General features: G+C 39.8%; 2 protein-coding genes across 8 annotated transcripts; both read right to left on the bottom strand.

Moving 5' to 3' along the window:
- Positions 1-47: 47 nt before the first annotated feature.
- On the bottom strand, positions 48-13350 carry josd1 (Josephin domain containing 1). Its single transcript, XM_041973956.1, has 5 exons — positions 13189-13350; positions 11808-12645; positions 11585-11713; positions 7798-7992; positions 48-3043 (listed from the first exon to the last, which is right to left on the bottom strand). The coding sequence occupies exons 2-5, from the start codon at positions 12161-12163 to the stop codon at positions 2944-2946; spliced, it is 780 nt and encodes a 259-aa protein (XP_041829890.1). The 5' UTR covers positions 12164-12645; positions 13189-13350; the 3' UTR covers positions 48-2943.
- Positions 13351-15065: 1715 nt separating this feature from the next.
- On the bottom strand, positions 15066-19773 carry LOC121632419 (GTPase IMAP family member 4-like). 7 transcript variants are annotated; one of them, XM_041973926.1, is made up of 8 exons: positions 19634-19773; positions 19247-19320; positions 18926-19003; positions 17169-17219; positions 16944-16994; positions 16776-16826; positions 16613-16645; positions 15066-16317 (listed from the first exon to the last, which is right to left on the bottom strand). In XM_041973926.1, the coding sequence occupies exons 2-8, from the start codon at positions 19290-19292 to the stop codon at positions 15545-15547; spliced, it is 1083 nt and encodes a 360-aa protein (XP_041829860.1). In that variant the 5' UTR covers positions 19293-19320; positions 19634-19773; the 3' UTR covers positions 15066-15544. The 7 variants fall into 7 exon arrangements, with proteins under 7 accessions (XP_041829860.1, XP_041829864.1, XP_041829863.1 ...); XM_041973930.1 differs by having other exon boundaries at positions 18952-19003; positions 19634-19721; XM_041973929.1 differs by having other exon boundaries at positions 19247-19380; positions 19634-19721.
- Between the last annotated feature and the right edge of the window lie 16 nt (positions 19774-19789).

Here is a 19789-nt window from a genome sequence, read left to right on the forward strand (position 1 = left end):
AGTAAATAATATGCCAGTGAACAAACCCACACTCCAGATTATACATAAAGTGCCATAATGAGCAGTTTATTTCTATGAAAAAGTCAATTACAGTGACAATCAAAGTTTCTTAAGCAGAAAAGACTGAATGGATTGTCATGGCAATAAAGCAACTGCTGAATGCAAATGTGCAACACAGTTTGATGTGTCTGAGCTGAAATCACCGCAAATGATCAAAACTACTCCGATGGTTTAATGCAGTTTTACCTGGATATAATGTAACATTAAAGGTCTACAGATTGGGCCGGAGTATTCAAAAGTCATTTCAAAACGAGACATGCACCACTGATATAAACATATTACTTTAAACTCATCTAAATAACAAAAAGTCCTTGGCGATAAAGGTGAAAACACTATTAAAGAATAGTTGCTCTGTATAATGGACAAGCATCAGATGTTTCTCCTCTAAAAAAGTATGATAAACTGGTGCTTTGGACTTAATCGCCTGAAATGGTGCCAAACTGCACAGCCCCTCTTCACCTCTCCCATCATCACATTTATTTTTTATGTAAACAAGTTAAGGCCAATATTGTCATTAACAGACATTACATAATAGTTGAACAGTTAAGCTGATAAAGCTAAGCTCTACAAAAATTAAATCTCTCATAAGGTTCGATTCACAACATGCATCTGGCTGGTCATCCTGACAACATTCACTCCGTATTTAACCTTTTCTTCATCTGCTATCTTACGCATCTCTTCTCAGGTTCTCACATTCACAACGTTCCCTAAATCAACCAAAGCTTCACACAAACCACCTCTGACTGTAAATAACTTGGCGGGACAATCAGAGACATCATCTCAGAGCTGCGAATGACAGATTTGACAAGAGATATTTTAGAAGAGAATGAGGAGAAGCTCTGCATCTGCCGAGCTCTGGTGCTACAGAGAGCTGCTGTAGTAGTGAAACTTTGGACAAGTCTTAGAGCCAAAGGAAGGTGGGGGAGAGAATTTTAAAAAGGAGTGACCTTGCTTAATGTCTGTGAGGCATCATTTTAAGACTTTGTTTAAAAAAAATTTGCCTTAACCAAAAAACGTGTAAGAAATAAAGTGATTTCTTCAAACTGAAGAATTTTTTTTAAACATGAAGTCAACTTGCTTGCTCTGGAGCGAAACACAAAGTTAAATCCTTTCTACCATTAATGTGTTTTGAGAATTTCAGAATATTAAAAAAAAAAAATCCAATTAATGAGCATCAATGTTCGTTTTCTAAATTCATACTTATTGTTTTAGCTGAAAATATGATATTTCATCCCGAAGAAAAAAAACAACAACAAAAAAAAAACATTTTTGTTCAGAAAAATACTTAAATGATAGTTTTAGCTCAACCAGAATGCTGTAAAACACATATAGAGAAATGGCAGATTATGAAGGGCTTTCATCAATTTCCTAACAAAAGGGCTGGCATCCTTCTTATCCCTTCTCCACACATCCACATTTCCATGCTCCTGACTAAACTTCACCTACTACTGACAATGGGACGATCATGTTAAAAGCTCCAGAACAAGAAAGAAAGACAAATACTCTTTCTAAACCCAAAACTTGTTTAAAGCTGGGGTATGCAGACATCCCAAATATATTTAACTTGGCCAAAAGTTGCCTGCTTTCTAGTTAAAAGAACATACACAGTCCAAGATAATAGCAGCAGCATAACAGTAAACTAGATTTAACTTTACTTTTGTGACTATGTTTCAACTGTCCGACCCGCTTTTAGTTTCTACTTTGATAAGACAAGAGACAATGCTGCAACTGCCTCAAGCGAGGTTTTCCACAATCTGAAGGTGTGTGGATGTTCTTCTGGAAACACTTGCAATAGGTCAGTCAAGACGTACTGAGACCTGAACACAAAACTAAGAGCAGAAAATTGCTTTAATGCAAGTTTTCTAATATTCTATTTATGGACAGATTTTGCTGTACTTTTAATGTCACCCTTAACTGATTATAATATCGTCAGATTTTACACTAAAAGGGCAAACTTTCTGAGTAGTGCCATATTTTATCAACAATGAACATACATTGCATTACAGGAGCCATTTAAGTGAGAAAAATATAAAAGACTGAATGCAAGAATGAGGTTCCTCCTTCCGTAGAAGCAAGCTGAGGCAAACATCCACTAGATGGCGCACTCGGCCTGAGTGTTGCATTGCTTTGTTGTCATATAAAACTGCTGTGTTGGCAAAGATTCTACAGTGAAGGCTCAGTCTGTGCCAGAGAGTGTTTGGGGAGTGCTGAAATAAAAAAAGTTGGCAATGTGATAAAGCACTCTTTTTGACCAATGATATCAAGAGGAGACAGGGAGTGGGATTAGTGACACCGACACGAAGGAAGGACACGCTTTGGTGAAAGTGAAGGACGTGACGATACAAACAGAGAGGGTGAGAGATTCACAACATGAAAAGAGAAACAAACACTTGGAAAGTCATGACTTGAAGCAGGAAGGCTCGCTCTTGGAGCCACACAGATAAACTAAATTCTTGGTACAGCTTAAACTCTCACAACTTTGGAAACTTGAAAAATAAAGAGGGGAAAAAATTGACAAAAAAAAAAAAAAAAAACACTGAAAAAATATGCATCAACATGTATAAAAACACAAGAATTGCAGAAACAGCATAACATTTGATGTCCCAACTGTGTTTTGAGAAAGGACTGTGATTCTTTAATTCTCCCTGTTAAGTGTTTGCTTTCTTCATTGCTTGGTATCTTATATCAGAAAAGTGTCAAGCAATGGCCGTGTAAACAAAACCCAAGAAACGGGGCGAGGGCGGAGTGGGGAGTGGGGGTGGGGGGCATATATCTGCTAGTGTGCATCAGTGCCAATGGCTGTGCACAATGCTGATTTCTCTTCCGTTCATTCAGTGAGATGCCCGTCGGCCTAGTTGGAGCTGTGATTGGCTGTTCCAACCCTTAGCAGTCGGACCTCCATGTCTGGTGAGCCTCCACTTCTTCTGACACGACCAGCAGGAGTTCACAGTTCTTCCCTCGCAGCTGTTGGCGGAGAAACTTCCTGGATTGATGATAAAATCAAAAGCAATTAGGAAAACAACATCTGAAGGAATAAAGCTAATACAGTAAAGTTGCAGTTGCTGAGATATCTGAGTGATTAAGATTTGGTAACAGCATCTAGAAATTTGTAGTTATGTACTTATTTGCTGAAAAACCTCCTCCACATGTGTTTCACTTTTTTCTTACTTCATTTAGTCCATTATTAGCTGCAATCTTTGGTAAGTGGGTGTGGAGCCATTAGCCAATAACAGAGGGGTGAGAATAATTAAAAAGCTATCATAAAAAGCGGAATGAGTCGCTCTCAAGAGCTCAATGAATTCCAGTCTGGTACTGTGATAGGATGCTACCTGTGCAACAAGTCCAGTTGGGAAATTTTCACAATACTCATAATTCCACAGTCAACTGTCAGCAGTATCATAACAAAGTGGAAGCAACTGGGAACGACAGCAACTCAGCCACCAAGTGGTAGGCCCTGTAAAATGACTGAGCGGGGTTGGAGCATGCTGAGGTGCATAGTGGCCAAAGGTCCGCAACTTCCTCCAAACTTTATGTGGCCTTCAGATCAGAGAGCTTCATGGATTGGGTTACCACGGCCGAGCAGCTGCATCCAAGCCAAACATCACCAAAAGCAATGCAAAGCGTCTGATGCAGTGGTGTAGAGAACGCCACTGGACTCTATCAGTGGAGACATGTTCTCTGAAGTGACAAATCACGCTTCACCATCTGGCGATCTGATGGAAGAATGTGGGTATGGCGGTTGCCAGGGGAACGGTACTTGTCTGACTGCATTGTACCAAGTGTAAAGTTTGGTGGAGGAGGGATCATGGTTTGGGTTGTTTTCCAGGAGCTGGGTTAGGCATCTTAGGTCCAGTGAAAGGAACTCTGAATGCTTCAGCATACCAAGAGATTTCCGACACATCCATGCTCCCAACTTTGTGGGAAAAGTCTGCGAATGGGCCTTTCCTGTTCCAACATGACGGTGCACCAGTGCACAAAGCAAGGTCCATAAAGACATAGATGAGCGAGTTTGGTGTGAATGAACTTGATACGTCTGTACAGAGTCCTGATCTCAACCCGACAGAACACTTTGGGATAAATTAGAACGGACGCTGAGCCAGGCCTTCTTATCCAACATCAGTGTCTGACCTTACAAATGCACTTCTGAAGGAATGGTCAAAGATTCCTATAAACACACTCCTGAACCTTGTGGAAAGCCTTCCCAGAAGAGTTGAAGCTGTTATAGCTGCAAAGGGTGGGCCAACGTCATATTGAACTCATTTGTTTAAGAATGGGATGTCTATAAAGTTCACACAATTGTCAAGGCAGGTGAGTCAATACTTTTGGCAATATAGCGTATCTATGGTTTCACATGGTCCATTAACATAAAAAAACTGGGAGATAGTTTTAGAACTGAGCTTTCGAGTGAAGCTGATAGCAGTTCCAGGTGACCTACTTTTTTTGTTACGATGCTGTGAAGATGTCATGTGATCTGATTATACCTGCGTGACCACAGATCCAAGGATAATGTCTCTGCCTTTACGCTCTGCATAACCTGTAAACTGCAAGTCTCTACGATAAGTACTTCTCTTCACTTGCAGTCATGAAAATTAAACCGAAGAATGGACGACAAGTTAAATCTGAGAATGAAGCTAATATCTATTCATCCAGGTATCAGTTGCTCACAAAAGTGGGAAAATCCTTCTCATCAGGATCATTGGTAAATGTTTCTCTGCTCACAAACCTGATGGTTAACTTTAAAATAATTTTTAAGTAACCAGATATTTATCAAATAAATTAGTTTGTATGTATGTATATATATATATATATATATATATATATATATATATATATATATATATATATATATGTACATGTTATTTTCTAATACTCGGTATGTGTAACAGGGCAGAGACAGCATGATTGGATCACATGAAATCTTCACAGCACCTTAACAGAAAAACTAGGTCGCCCATCAATGCTGTTTCACATTGATAGACCATATAAAACTGGAGATATGATGGTTCGATATGATGGACCAAAATATTTATCTGAGCATAAAAGTGGGACAGACAGGTGTTTTGTTTCTTTCTATATATTCAAAACTTTGTCATTTTACTCAATGGAAAAAAATGTAAGTGATAGTACTTTTTAAATTTATATTTGAATATTTTTGCGCCCGATATGCAAATAAAATAGTGAAATCAGATTATATAGGTGAGGTTGTGCTAGCAAAAAACAAAAACAAAAGCAAGCATGGTTGTTATAAACATTTTCTTTTCTTTTATATGTGTTACGTATATAAAGGGAGAATCTTAAAGCCCCCAGGGTTATGAAGACTTTGTTGAGGGGTTATCTTTGAGTTAGGTGACAAAGTTTAAATGTCGGTTCAGTTGTTAAACGCTTTGTACAATGACAGCCGCCACCACTCAACAATAAATAGTGTATAATAATAAATAATACTTTTAATTTGGAACTACGTTACCTCTGTCTGAAGTGTGCCTGATGGAAAAGGGTTGGTCTTTTTCTACAATATGTAAATGTCTGTCATAAGGGTGGTCCTTGGAGAGCCTGATATCTTCTGAGGTGGGACTTGACATGAAGAATTTGAGAACCACTGCTCTAAAACATTGTCACCCCTCTCCAATCTAGTTTCTGTTGGACTCTTGCTCTCAAAAAGGCTGACTGGCAGAACAGGATTTTTGGTGCTGTTGATGAAGTGGCACCTTCCCAAGGGGTTGTGAAAACACAAGGATCTCACCCAGAGATAAACATGGTTACCCAAAAAATGCACAATGGCTGGGGATGCAATATCAGCAATGGAGACTCGGCCATTAGTAGTATATCTTTTAGTTCTTTTGATACTTTTTTGGTCCTTTTTGGGTGGACTCTGAGTACCGAGTGCGTCTGCAGTATGCTCGAGAATTTAGTTCCGGTTTGGTTGGAGGATTCAGTCCACCGCCTTCAGAACTATTTTAGCTGTAATGGGCGGAATATGTTTAAAGATATGTGCACTGGCCTGGATGTACTCACAGACCCGGTCTCTCCATATGTCACCTTTTGTGAGGAATCGGTTATTCCAAGGGAAATTTGTTACTACATTTCCCTAATAATAAACCCTGGATTTCCAAATCAGTAAAACATGCTATTAACATGCACAATATTAGTTCTTTTGTTGGGGATATGGTTCAATACCACAAGTATAAGAAACGAGAGAGAACTGAAAATTGCCAGGATGAATTACAAGGATAAGGTTGAGAACATGTTTAGGTCCAATAACTCTCGGATGGCCTGACTCTGTCATCTTGTCTCTCCACAGCAGTGTTGACCCAGATCACAGGTCAGTGGTCAGGGATTTCTCTGACTGGTGTGAATCTTCCTTCTTACAGATAAATGTTTCTAAGACAAAGAAGAGGATTATTGATTTTAGGAAAGAAAGTCCAGTCAACTCACCAGCGGTCCTTTCAGGGGAAACTGTTGAAGTGGTAAACCAGTACAAGCACCCGGGAACTGTACTTTTAACTGGATTAACTGCGAATGTATTTTAATTGGAAGCTTTGTGTTTTTAATATGGATCTTACTTTAATTTATTATCCGTATTAATTTTTAACTTTATCTGCTGGTTTGGTCTTTCATCTTGTAAAATTAGAAACAAACTGTTGGGGATTGTCAGGGTGTGCAGCAAACAGCTTCACAGTCTTCTGTAACCTTACTGATCTGCACAAGGTGAGGTCAGTGAGGAAAACCAGACCACCCACTACATGACCAGTTCAGATAGCTTCCTACCGGACGTAGATACCTACTGCCGAGGTGTAGGACTAACAGACTAAAAGATTCATTTATTCCTGCAGCAATTAGGTTTTTAAATGATTTGTTGTGATATGATGTGTCTTACATGTTCTAACTGGCTATAAAACTAATTGGGGATAATAAAGATTTTTGAACTTGAGGGGATACAATATCTGCATTTGAGAGGACACAGAATGTGCAATGGAAGGGGAAACAATATGCAAAATGGAGGGGGATACTACATCTGCAACGGAGGGGATACAACATTTTAGCCCACTAGCTAATGACACAAAGTGCAGTTCTGTGTCATTAACTTGTAAAATTACTTTATCGCTGAGGGAATTTGTAGTATAATGGAGAATTTCCAGTTCATTTCTGTTTCCCTTATGTAGTCTTTTTCATTTATTTAGCAAACTGGAACTACCACATTATCTGATGTGCTTTTTATTCATAACTCTCACTTAATTATTGGGTCAAACTAAACTCTTCCTGCTTACCTGGTATCACCACAGACATGCTTCTCACTTTGCATTCAGCTTGTGAGGGGGGATGTCTATGACTTAAGACCATAACGCAACTATATGCAAATGAGACAGACCGACAGCCAACCAGACTAATATAAAGTGTGACATTTTTACATCAAACCCACTTCTTATTAGATAAATGCTGGCTAGACCAGCAAGAAGAACCACATGTACTCTGCTAAAGCTAAAGTAACTTGAACTTTAGGATTCATGTGGTTCCCGGGCTGACTTCCTGCAGCAGTTTTGATATAAAAAACCTACAGCAGTGAAATAATTTAATAGTTTTCCTTTGAGAAAGCAACAGGGTTCGCAACCGACAGAATACCTAATCCAAAACATTTTGTTGTGAATAGCAGCTACTATGTAAGCTATTTTTTTTAAACCCTTCTCCACGGATTCTTCTTTGGCTTCATGACGACAAAAGCCCGGCTCACATGACTCTTACCTGAGCTCATCCGGATTGCCGATAGGTTGGGGGCTGCGTAGTTTGGAATCCAGGTTGTAGTAGACACCTCCCACCTCTCGGACTCCAATCCAGTGCTGCCGTTTGAGTGGCAACCTGAGGGGGCCCCATCGCAGATTAGACGGTACGTTCAGAATGAAGCCCTCCACGTTTGACAGCTCGATGCTGCCTACATCCCTGGACAGAAAGAGGCTTCAGTTACTTTTTGTAAACTTTCCTTTTTGTGTTTATTTTGAGCTGAGAGCATCAGAAAAAAAACTTATGAGAATTTAATACTGCAGTTTATTGTAGTGGTAAATGTTTGTATGTAGTGTAGTGTGTTTATTTGACCACACAAGTCCTTTTTAATTATGTATCCCACTACAGATTCCACAGTCCTTGTATAACTGCTGATAATTATCTCTAGCAGACTTCAGTATGCTGCCAAAATTAACTCAAACCTGTAAACTCCTTTGATAAAAAGGAAGAATGGCTACACTGCTCAAGAAACAAAGCTGAAGCTAATCTACTATTTATTTTACAATGCTCGGAGTATCACAGGTTTCTAACAACTGGAAATAACAAACAGTAAAGACACTGATTATGATTTATTTCTATGCAACTGCAAGTGCATCAAATGAAGAGCTTTTCTGATATATTTAGAAGTACAAATCTTCCATCTTTCAAAAGTCAAAAGATGTTGAAAAAGTCTGAACTTTCAGCCTTTATGTTACAGTAATACAATGTCTGCGATAACAGACTGAGACAGTACGAAAACACATCTCAAATTGCTCTTCTAAGTCCATTGATAACAGAGCAGAATGTCCTGCATCATGTTTTCTCGTTGCCAAATCAATTTGCTTTGTCTCTTAAAAAAAAAGAATGATTCTTTAATTGCATTTCAAGGGGAATAAGAAGTGTTTTTAACCAATCTGTAATTGAGGAATAGCTGCTAGAAAGGCAAATGTCAACACAGGTTAATAGTTTTATGTAACCTTTATTTTGTTTTGTTAATCTTGTGTTTTCCTGCTGATAATCTAACCATGTACAAGATTTGTGCTGCATCAATAAACAACAGTTAAGTGGAGCTGCTGTTTGTGTCACATGACTATGAATAGCAATGATTTTGTTCCCGTTTTGCTTAAAGCAGAACTACAGGAATTCATTTTATCAATAAAGCAAGTCTGTGGCGGCCGATGCTGTCAACAGTCATGTAAGGCTGATAATGAGGAAAGCAGGAAAATGCTGATAAAACTGTCCTGAAGACTTTGTCAACTGATGGGCCTGCTGACTAATCAAAGATATCATTCAAAGCCCTGCAGACAGCTAGATGAGATTTGGTAGAGGACACATACAGTCTCTTTAAAAGAGTTGAGCTCATGTTTACATTTAAGGTATAAGTGGTCCTCTACCTATGTGTACTTATTCAAGATGAAAAAAGGAACAAGAAACATGAAAAGAGTTGTGTATCTTTGAGATATGAAACACTGCTCGACCCCTACATAGACAGCATTTAAAACATGCTGCAGCTACACGGCATTCTCACTGAGCAAGCAATGCCCTTTTAACAATTGTGTCTATGTTACAAATCTAAGGACAAGGATGTTATTGGACCAATTTTAGACTAAAACATTGATCAAAGCATCATTATATATTTAAGAATTACATAAAGGCTGTGACTACTCAGTGTAAGTGCTGCTGTCTCCACCACATACTAAAACTAGAATTACCACAGATTTGTGACATCTCTGCAGATTTACATGTAGATTATGCACCCATTTTATCATTACAGGAGACAAACTAATTACGATAATCACTTATCCATTGCATCATTTGTTTTATTGATTCCTTTAACAAGACTTGGTGAAAGGTTTACATCAGGGGTGCCCAAATCCGGTCCTCGAGATCTACCATCCTGCAACTTTTAGATGCAACCCTTCTCCAACACACCTGAATCAAATGACTGGCTCGTTACCAGGCCTCTGCAGAGCTGAATGACATGCAGATGACCTCTGATTCAAGCGTGTTGGAGAAGGGTTGCATCTAAAAGTTGCAGGATGGTAGATCTCGAGGACCGAACTTGGGCACCCCTGGTTTACATAAAGCTGTGGTGCTGATGGTAGTATCTTGAAACGTGCGAGGAACTCTGTGTCTATAGTGTGAAGTCTGGGATATTTTTTACATGCTGATTTTCTGCAAAAAAATGTTGCCATGCAATCTGTAATCTCACACACAGACACCAATATCAATATACTGGCTTTGTTTGGTTTAGCGTTGCACAAACTTTGTTGCTCCTGGGAAAACTACAACTCCTTTTAATACTGTTTAAAAAGAAACATAAACACTTGCTGACACTGGGCACTGAAGTAAAATATGAAAGAGTTAAATTTGCATTATGTCCTGTGACAAAGTGTAGTTTTTAATTGGCTAAGGCTTTGCATCAATGGGAACAAACACCCAGGTGAACATGCTAATTTTCACTGAGGATGCTGCTGTCAGGGCAAGACAAATGGGCACAGCTCACATTTTCTTTGCAGAAATACACCTCCGCCTTTGGTAATGTCCCATTTAGAGGTTCTCAAACTGTTAGATTTAAGAAAAAAGATTAAACTTTCTTTTTTTAATGTGTCACCAAGGCAGTTATCCTGCTGCGGGGCTAATACATGCAGTTCGGTCAACAGTAGTAATATGGCCCAGTTATTTCAGAGGCATGATAATCAGGAGCACAGTCTGCATGATAGAGTGTAGGGCTACAACAGTTCAGTCCTACAAAGGGTCGCAATCCAGCAGGTTTTCCATGTATCCCTACTCCAACACACCTGACTCAAATTAATGAGCCATTGTGCAGAACTTGACAGGCTGTTAGATCCATTTAATTTGACTGAGGTGCGTTGAAGCAGGAATACATTGAAAACCTGTTGGATTGTGGCCCTGGTAGGACCAAACTGAGTAACCCTGGACTACAATGTACCTCTTCATAGTGCTTCTAGACAGTTCCTGCAAACACAAGACTACCTGTTTTAGCTTTTTGCTGCCACGGGGGCAGTGCTCAAAATATGGAACAGCTTGAAACTTTTATGCTTTTTGTTTTGTTTTTGCAGTTGCTGGTTTTTACCCTCGGCACAGGAAAGAGTTCATTAGCTTTCATGGAAAAAAGTGGACAGTGTAAAACTACTTATTTTAAAGTTTTTGTTTATCATCAGAGAAGCCTGGTACAGTTTGGCACTCTGTTCTGTTTGTCATGAAACTGGTTGTCAGACAGACTCAGACCTTCCCGGCTCGAGAGCCAATCAACATTTAATCAACACATAGCCGTGTCAGCTCTGTGGGCTCTGGATTGTTAGCTTTCTTTGGAGGACCATTTGTCTGTCTGTTTGCACTGAAAAAATCCAGAATCCTTCAGTCTGCAGGCATTAAGAGTTACACAGACAGATATGCATGCAAGAGTAAAAAGCATCTCTGATGTTGTTGTAGTGACATGCCTGTCATCTCGAAGGTAGAGGCATACTTGAAATCTAAGCCTTCAGAGCACTGATGATAAACTGGCTACTGGAAAGGCATTCAACAACTTGTTTTAGTGGGTGGACTTGTGTTTAAAAAATATATATAACCCTGCTAAACCTTTAACTCTTTGTGGTCTACGGGCTGTTTACATGCTTTAGGTTTTAGTCATCAAGCATTACTTTACTTCTTAAATAAAGCACCTTAACCCATGTTTTAAGACAAATATTTGCATAATGGGTACCAATCAAAATGAGAGAAAAAAAAGAACAAAAAACAAATGACATACCTTCTTTTATCCCACCAAACTGCCTCAAATCCTCGTGTTTGCAGGGCAGCCATGATGACATTTACATCATAGTTCCCATTTCCCAGCATGCTCTTTTTGTGAGGTGTCACCATAGTGCTGGGAGACAGCCTGCAAACAAGTTGATTGATTGTCTACAGACTGTCGCAACATTTAATGTGTGTCTGCTAAATAGTGATGTAGTTTGTTACACCAGCTTCCTCACCTTTGGTATATCTCCTGCAGGGTGTCCCGACTGAAGGCAGTGCCATCCTGGAAGACATTATTAAGAGCATGCAGTGCGCAGAGCTCCCTTCGCTGCTTCTCGTGATAAATGGCTGGTGGTGTAGGAGATGGTTGGGAAGGAGCTGGTGGAGTGAGTGAGGAAGAGGAGGATGAGAGATCCTGCTGCTGCTGCTGAATGTCCCTGAGATCCCTGCATCTCTTCTCCTCTGCTCCCACCAGCACTTCCCCACCTCCTCCTTTCTGCTTGCTGACCTTCCAGGGCATACAGCCCAGTTCCTGGAGGCTGCCTCGCCCCTTCTCCTTCCACTCACCGGCAGGGTACGGAGTACTTCCCATCCCTGGACGTTTGCCACAACGTCCTCCTCCTCCAGCTCCGCCACTACCTCCACACCTACTACTTTCAGGAGGCTACATTGGTAGCACAACAACCGTTGCCATGGCAACCCCTCAGCCTCTTGGAAGAGAGGAGCTTGTATGTTGCTGTTTATGATCTTGGGAGAAGTGAGGGGCTGCAAGGTAAATGAGCAACACCTGCTCTCTCTTAAGGATGGATTTGTCACTAAAAATGGCAAAGGAACATATTCCAGATGCTCCCGAATGAGAGATTACGCCGCCAGCAATGCCACAGCGTTGTCATCAATCAAACTGCCATTACTCTCTTGTTTGTTTCCACTTCCTCCATCCTGTGTGTTTGTATGTGTCAAGCCTGTAGCTTTGCAGTTCTTTCCATCCCTGGACTGCTGACCAAAGCTTCACCTCCACTGGAACAGATGTTACAAGAGTTTAACGGCAAGTAGAGAAGGATACTACAAAAGCATCTGAAATGAAAAGAGAGAGGGGGAGAAAAAAAGACAGATTTTCATGATCTGAAATAGTTGTTTACAAATTTCCTTTAGAACTTCAAAGAACTTCCTTCTAAAAAAGCAACCAAGCTGCTTAAACAGGACAAAAAAGCAATGCTGTATTTGCTGTCTGTGGTGATAGATAGCTAAGAACAGAATAAATAAAGCTTCAGTCTTTCTCTTTGTCAGCAAACCCCAAAATGAGAAGAAGGTAAACATTTACAGCAGCGAGGAACAAATAGAGGAAGCAAGCTGCTCAGTGAGCTAGCTTAACATGACAACAGCCAAACACAAGACACACACATTAGAGAGCTAAGACTCACAATAGAGAGGAGTTGCCGCTGTTATACTTTAAATCACACCTATTATTGCAATTAATCCGTGTTGGCAGCAAATATTCGGTGCTAAGTGTTAGTTACTGGACGCGACTCTTGTCTATACAGCAAACACAACGTCTGCTTAACGCCTTCTAACTTGATTTTTTTCCTTCTCTTCTTCTTTTTCACAGCGACCACTTACCCGCCCGTTTCCCACCGGCGGTATCAAGCTGGAGTTTTATAAACCAGTCTCAAATCTGTGTCTGCTGACTCCTCTTTTCCTGAGGGCTGCTCAGCTCTTTGTCTGTACCACTTTTTTCCTGTTGTGGGTCTTGCTGTCGCTTTCTCCGTCCGTGCAGTCGCGGACATGCGCAGTGGCGGCTCCTTGACTCCATATTGCTGTCACCGCCTGCGTCAGAAAACGGAGGAGTAGTCCCTCCCCTGAGACTGCGAAACCCCACATTTTCCTCTTTATCCTCACCTGTGATGAAATACATCTCAGTGAGCAATTGCCTCCTGTTTGCAACACCTATATAAAAAGATAAGTACTATTTCATGACTTTAGGAAAGAAAAATGTCATAATCTGTAGTTATATGATCAAATGGAATTTGATTTATTTACAGATATCTCATAACCAAGGAGCCTTTTGCACTGAAGCCCTTTTAGCCTCTTTTAGCTATTTGTTTTTGGTTTATTTTTTGGATTTAGAGCCCTGAGCAGAAAAGTACATCAACATTGAACAAGACAAAAAAAAAAACAAAAACACAGATACGTGAGTGATACACGACAGCAAAACAAGAACATAGAAAGCCCAGTTTTCTTTAGAAAATAACAGAACTTTGTTTTTTTTTTCACAGAACAAGGCAACTTAGAGAACATAATAACATTATCAAAAGCCCCACATCACTGAGACCAAACCAACATTTCAGAAAATGTAGGAGGAAAAATATTTCAGACACAAAACATAGAAGAGAGAGAGAGAGAGAGAGAGAGAGAGAGAGAGAGAGAGAGAGAGAGAGGTTATTTTGCAGGTCTTCATGTTAAAAACAATAAAATAAATTTTAGGATGTAGTGTTTCTTTTAGAGTGTGCATGGTGGTGCAGCAGTTAGGACCGCCGTCTCACACCAAGAATTTTCTGGCTCATGGTTTGAACCTTTCTGTATGGAGATTCCATGTTCTCCCCATACATGTGTGGGTTCTCTCTGTGTACTTTGACTTCCTACCACAGTCAAAAAAGCATGCATGTTAGATTAATTGGCGTCTAAATTATCCTTAGAAGGGACAATGAGTGGTTGTTTGTCTCTCTGTAATGGACTGGCAATATGTCCAAGGTATCTCCTGCCTCTCACCTTGTTTCCCATGACCCTACATTGGAATAAATTATCTAGACAATGGGTGGATTTCTTCTATTTGCCTATACATCTATCATCTGCTGCTTATCTGAGGATGGGTTTGGGGGCAGCATCATGCAGATGTCCCTTTTCCTGGCCACTTGCTGCATGTTGATCTCCTGCTCCATTCCTGCATGAACAAGATCCCAATATACTTGAACTCCTCCACTTTGGGGCAGAATCTCATTGCTGAACAGAGAACACTCTAACCTTTTCCAGCTCAGGAAGGAGGTCTTAGATTTGGAGGTGTTGATCCTCATACCAGTTGCTTCACACCTGGCTGTGAACCACTTCAGAGAGAACCGAAGATCATGGCTCAGCCTGATTAAGCAAACAGGACCACATCATCTGCAAAAAGCAGAGACCCAATCCTAAATCCACCAAACTGGACGCCCTCCTTGTTTTGGTAATCTTAATGTAGATGCTGTGTTTGTTACATGTTTTCTGTGTTGTTTTATACAAGCTTTTATTATGTTTTCTGTTTTCTTATGGTGCATCCCGAAATAAGATGTGTAAGATTTTTTTTGCCACATGTTTGGTTTTCTGTTTTGTTTTTTTAATTGTTCTTCTGTTTTTTCGGTGTTGACTTTTTGGCAACTCAAGAACCAGATATTTTTCAGTCGATAGACTCAGAAACAGACCTGAAGCATGGTCATCCAGCAGCCAGAAATGTGATGACAAATTAGTCCTATTTGCTCCATTTATTATTTTGAACCATTAAAGTGTTTCAAAACCTTTTTGAGGAGAAAATCCAGGACAATCCATACAGCAATGCTCAATTTTAGTTCCCAAACATCTGCAGTTCATTTAATCGTTTTTAAATTATGATAGTTGTTATCAATTATGTAAAATGTGTGAGGGCAAAGCACAGGAGCAGAGTGTGAAGCCATGAGCTACAGTCCCACATAAGCAAAAAAGCAAATGAAACTAAAATACATGAAAATACAGAAGGAAAATCTTTGTGTGGCAATGATTGTGAATTGAAATCATTTGTCATTTTGATAACTGAGAGGTAACCCATTGTTGTGAATCCTTGTGGAAAAGCAACAATATGACACTTGAGCTTGAGTTTACAGTAAGTTTAACACCTTGTTTTTTTTTTTTTTTTCAATTTCCCTAGAAACTCTTTTACAAAGCTTCACAAAAACACAAGCTCTTCCCTTATTTACATGTGTCCCAGTTTTCTAGCTAGTTCCAGAGACATGTTAGCAAGCAGCTCCTCCCTGAGGTGGTCCTCTCTCCTCTGCAGCTCATGGACAAAGTACCCCTTAAGCTCCCTGATTTCCATCACACGCCTCACCAGACGTCTACGTAACACAGTCTGTTCCTCTGACGGGAGATCTGGCCTGTTGTCCACAAGCTCTGGTCTCTGGCCACAGAGAGACGCAGCCCTTTTCAAATTCCCAGCATCCACCTTCAGCAGCTGATCCATGGTGAGGTGTGGACCCAGGCGGTCTGCATGAGTGAGCACTGGGATGATGTAACCTTTTGCTTCTTCTCCAAATAGCTCCAAGGTGTCTTGGATTGCCTGGAAGGCATCCTGGTTGACTCCCATGCTGGATCCCGGAGCCAGAATCACCAGCAGAAAGGCATGTGGTCCAGGTTTGGTGAGCTGAAGACTCTTCAGAGCTTCCTTGGCTCTTTTGTTGTTACCCAGTGATGTCCCAAAAACATCTGGGGTGTCAATCACCATAAGTTCTCTACCATCCACAACCGTCCTCCTCTCGGTGCTCTGCATTAGAGGATCCATTGTTGCTCTTGTCTCACTGTTGCCTAACAAAGTACGTGAAAGTGAGGTCCGTCCCCCACCAGGGGGGCCAAGGAGGATCAGCCTCAGACCTGATTTCTTGCTGCTGGCGGAAAAGTCGTCATTGAGGTTCTGAATGCTGGCACTCATCAGATCTGTCAGCAACTCTGAAGATCCTTCTCCAGATGACCCTGCAGAGACGATCATTTCACTTTAGAAATCATTTTGCAGAAAAACTTACTGTAAATCAAATCAAATCCATGGAGTTAAAATTGTGTTCAGATTTCTTTTTAGAGAAAGGTTTAAGTTTAATACTGAGAGCTGCAACATGTCACTTGTTAGCATACAGCTAAATACATAGCAAACTGTCCATAATTAGCTAAATCAGACATGGAGAATTATTGGAAAATTGAGAACACAAGAGTTATTTTTTGTTGAAAAGATTCAGTAAAAAAAAAAAAGAAAATAGAATTACAATGATATGACCTGTGATGGCTTTGAGGAACCTGGAGGAAAATCCTGAGGAAGAGGCAAGCGAAAGTTAGAAAGACCGAGTTGTAATTGACATCTGTTTGCCTTCATTTAAGAAGTCAATTTGCAACACACGGTGAAGAGTGAACATCAACAAAAGAAGGCAGGCAGCACTCACCGACGATAAACCGCCAAATTCGAGACAGCCATTTGAACAAGCTCTGAATTCCTGAGACACAAGGAACGAGTGGGACATTCAGCATGTCTTTATGGCTTCAAATGAGGCTGTTTTTAATTTATTTATTTTTAGCTTCTTTCTCAGAAATAAGGTGAATGTTTTTCTTACCACGGAGGGTTCCCACCAGGTGGCTAACCCAGCCCCAAAGAGCTGACAGACCTAAACCAGAAGACAAAAGAACTGGGATTTTATTTCATCACGTGCATGAACATTACACTATTATTATTTATTTATTTTTACAAATTATCTTTCTGATGTAAACAGTATCATCACATCAGATTAAATAAATGGCTTCATTTGGGAACACAAAAGTATCTGGCTGAATAAACTCACCAGTTAAAGAGCAGAAGAGACGAATCGGCCATCGGATCAGAGCTGGGAGAGCTGCAGGGGAATCAGACAGTATTAGTATTAGGTAATATGGTGAACCCCTACATTGATTCACTTTGACTGTTCCAAGTCAAAACAAAAACCTAATTAGATGATGAAGGAAGAATTTGCTGATAAAGACTCAACTTTGACCTTTGCCTTTAAAAACCTTTTGTAAGTGAGTGGCATAGAAATATAAGCGTATTGCTTAAAATACTCACTTATAAATTGTATGATTTGCTCCTGTTTGCCAACATTTATTAGAAGATCGCATATTAGTATTTTGTGAAAAGTATAAAGAGAATTGGGAGTGGATTTCTGGCGTTAACTTTCAAACATATTATCACGTTTTTTTTTTTGTTTTTTTTTAACTTGTCCTGTCCAGCATCATAGCAAGCAAAATGATAATCTGGTTGCTGTATCGTGCTGAACAAATTTGCTCTGCCAAGGGGAGGCCTATGGGTAAGGCTCCTCTTGATAATGTGATTCATTTATTTATTTATTTACTTTGAATCACCGAATCTATGTAATCTTGCTGGACCTGACCGGAGGGGACAGAAAAAGATGGAAAATAGCAAAAAGAGCATAAGGGAAAGAAGAAAGGAGACAAAAAGATCACAGACAGAAGGAAACGACCCTTCAATCCACACCATCACCAGACAACAAACTGTTACACCTGTACATGAACACACCAGAAAATTTCCTACAACTTTTACAAAAACAAAAACAGAAACGTTTTGCTTCAGAGGACAAATCTGGTTTTTGAAGCTATTGCCAACACACAAAATCGCCCCAAAAAACAAACCAAAACAACCATGGAACTGTGTTTTGGGCCCCATTTGATTGAAAATATTGAATTTTTAGAGCTATTCAGATTTGGAATTCATCCTAATGATGCATTTGCTGTACCCTCTTTAGTGGGAATTTAAAACCTCTTTGCTCTTGGTTGTTGCATCATTAAAAACTCTCATTGGTGGTGATGATCTACCACGTGGTTGTCTAATTTTGACAACAGGAAATTTTAACCCATAGTTTGTTCTGTGTGTGTTGCTGTGCGTTTTTTTGCTGTATGCTCTGTATGATAGTATTCATTTACTTCAGGGGTTATTAAAATTAGTAATACCGATCTCAAAAGAGGCAGGGCATGCGCAAGAAAGATGGAGTAGCATTGATAAAACAGGTAAATATAAGAAAACATAAACCTGGGTTCAGGCTGGCAACTAAGGTAAACTACTGTGGGCCCTTGAGCAAGGCTATTAACCACCAACTGCTCCCTGGGCACTGGAATCTGGCAGCCCACTACTCCTAGCAACTAGGATGGGTTAAATGCAGAGAAAGAATTTCCCAGCTTGGCATTAATAAAGTATAATAATAATGAATATATATATATGAAAAGAGGTGTAAGTTCATAGTTGAAAATGGAGCTGTTGTACTAATAACTATCTGGTATTTTGCCACGGATGTTTTATAAAAACCTAATTAAATTGTGAAATTTAAGTTGAATGTGTTTTTTTTTTTTTTTTAACAATGGTTGCAAATTGTCAAGGTTCAGGCAGGCTTTTCAGCACAAATTCTTTAACAGTGCCACATTAGTTAAAAAGTGGTGTGTATCATCACTAAATTTAACTTCAATAGGTTTAGAAGTCAATTAAACCACACAGAGATTTGTACATGTTTTCGATTTTAAATAAGTTATGAGACTTTTCTTTTGTGTGACCGACTCTGTGAGAATCTGTAGAGAAGATACCCCACCACAGCGTAGGCTCCCATCTGGACATTGTTGCCGCTCAGCCACCAATCTAAACAAAGAAGGGGGAGGAAAATATCACATTAGTTTTGCTGTGCTGTCCAACACTTATTATGGATTTTACCTTTCACCCAAATTTGAAACACACACTGACACCCCAACAAATCCTGATGCAGTGAAAGAGTCCAACATTATTTTGACAGCAGATAACTTTAGTTTTTCACAGCAACAGTTATGAAGCAGAACAGAAATACATTTTTAACCACACTAGTAAAGCTGAAGCCTTTTTTCTAACCTGCAATAGCCTCCTCAGGGTTGTCCTTTTCACACTTACAGTCCATTTCTCCACAGTCAGCAAGGCGTCAACCACTGTCAAAGTAATAAAAGTAGGAAGTTCCACTTCTGCTCAAAACACTGAATACAAAAACCCTGAAAGTTTAAGGAAACATGTCGCTTGAGGGTGTTTTTTGACACTGAATTCTAAAGTTAAAGCAAGGAAGAGCAATATATAGCTAAATCTTCATGCTTAGTATGTTAGGAGGAAGGTCATAGTAAATATTAAGTTTCTTTGAGCACTTACCAACAGTAAAATGCTTCCCAAAGTCAATATGTGTTATAAAAAAATACAGCTCTCCAGGGAGTATAATCTACTTTAAGTCTACGCAAACCTCAAGCGACTTACCTGTGGTCAAAGTTTTCCGTCTTCCTGCTGCGTGTAGACGTATTTGCCTGCACAGGCCTGCCCTCAGCAGGAACACTGCTTCTATTTTATTGAGCTAAACAATGAGGTGAGAAGGTCCAAGTATGCAGATAATGCAGAGGACTAAAGGACACACCT

This window comes from Melanotaenia boesemani, chromosome 21 (genome assembly GCF_017639745.1).
Source record: "Melanotaenia boesemani isolate fMelBoe1 chromosome 21, fMelBoe1.pri, whole genome shotgun sequence".
NCBI lineage: Eukaryota > Metazoa > Chordata > Actinopteri > Atheriniformes > Melanotaeniidae > Melanotaenia > Melanotaenia boesemani.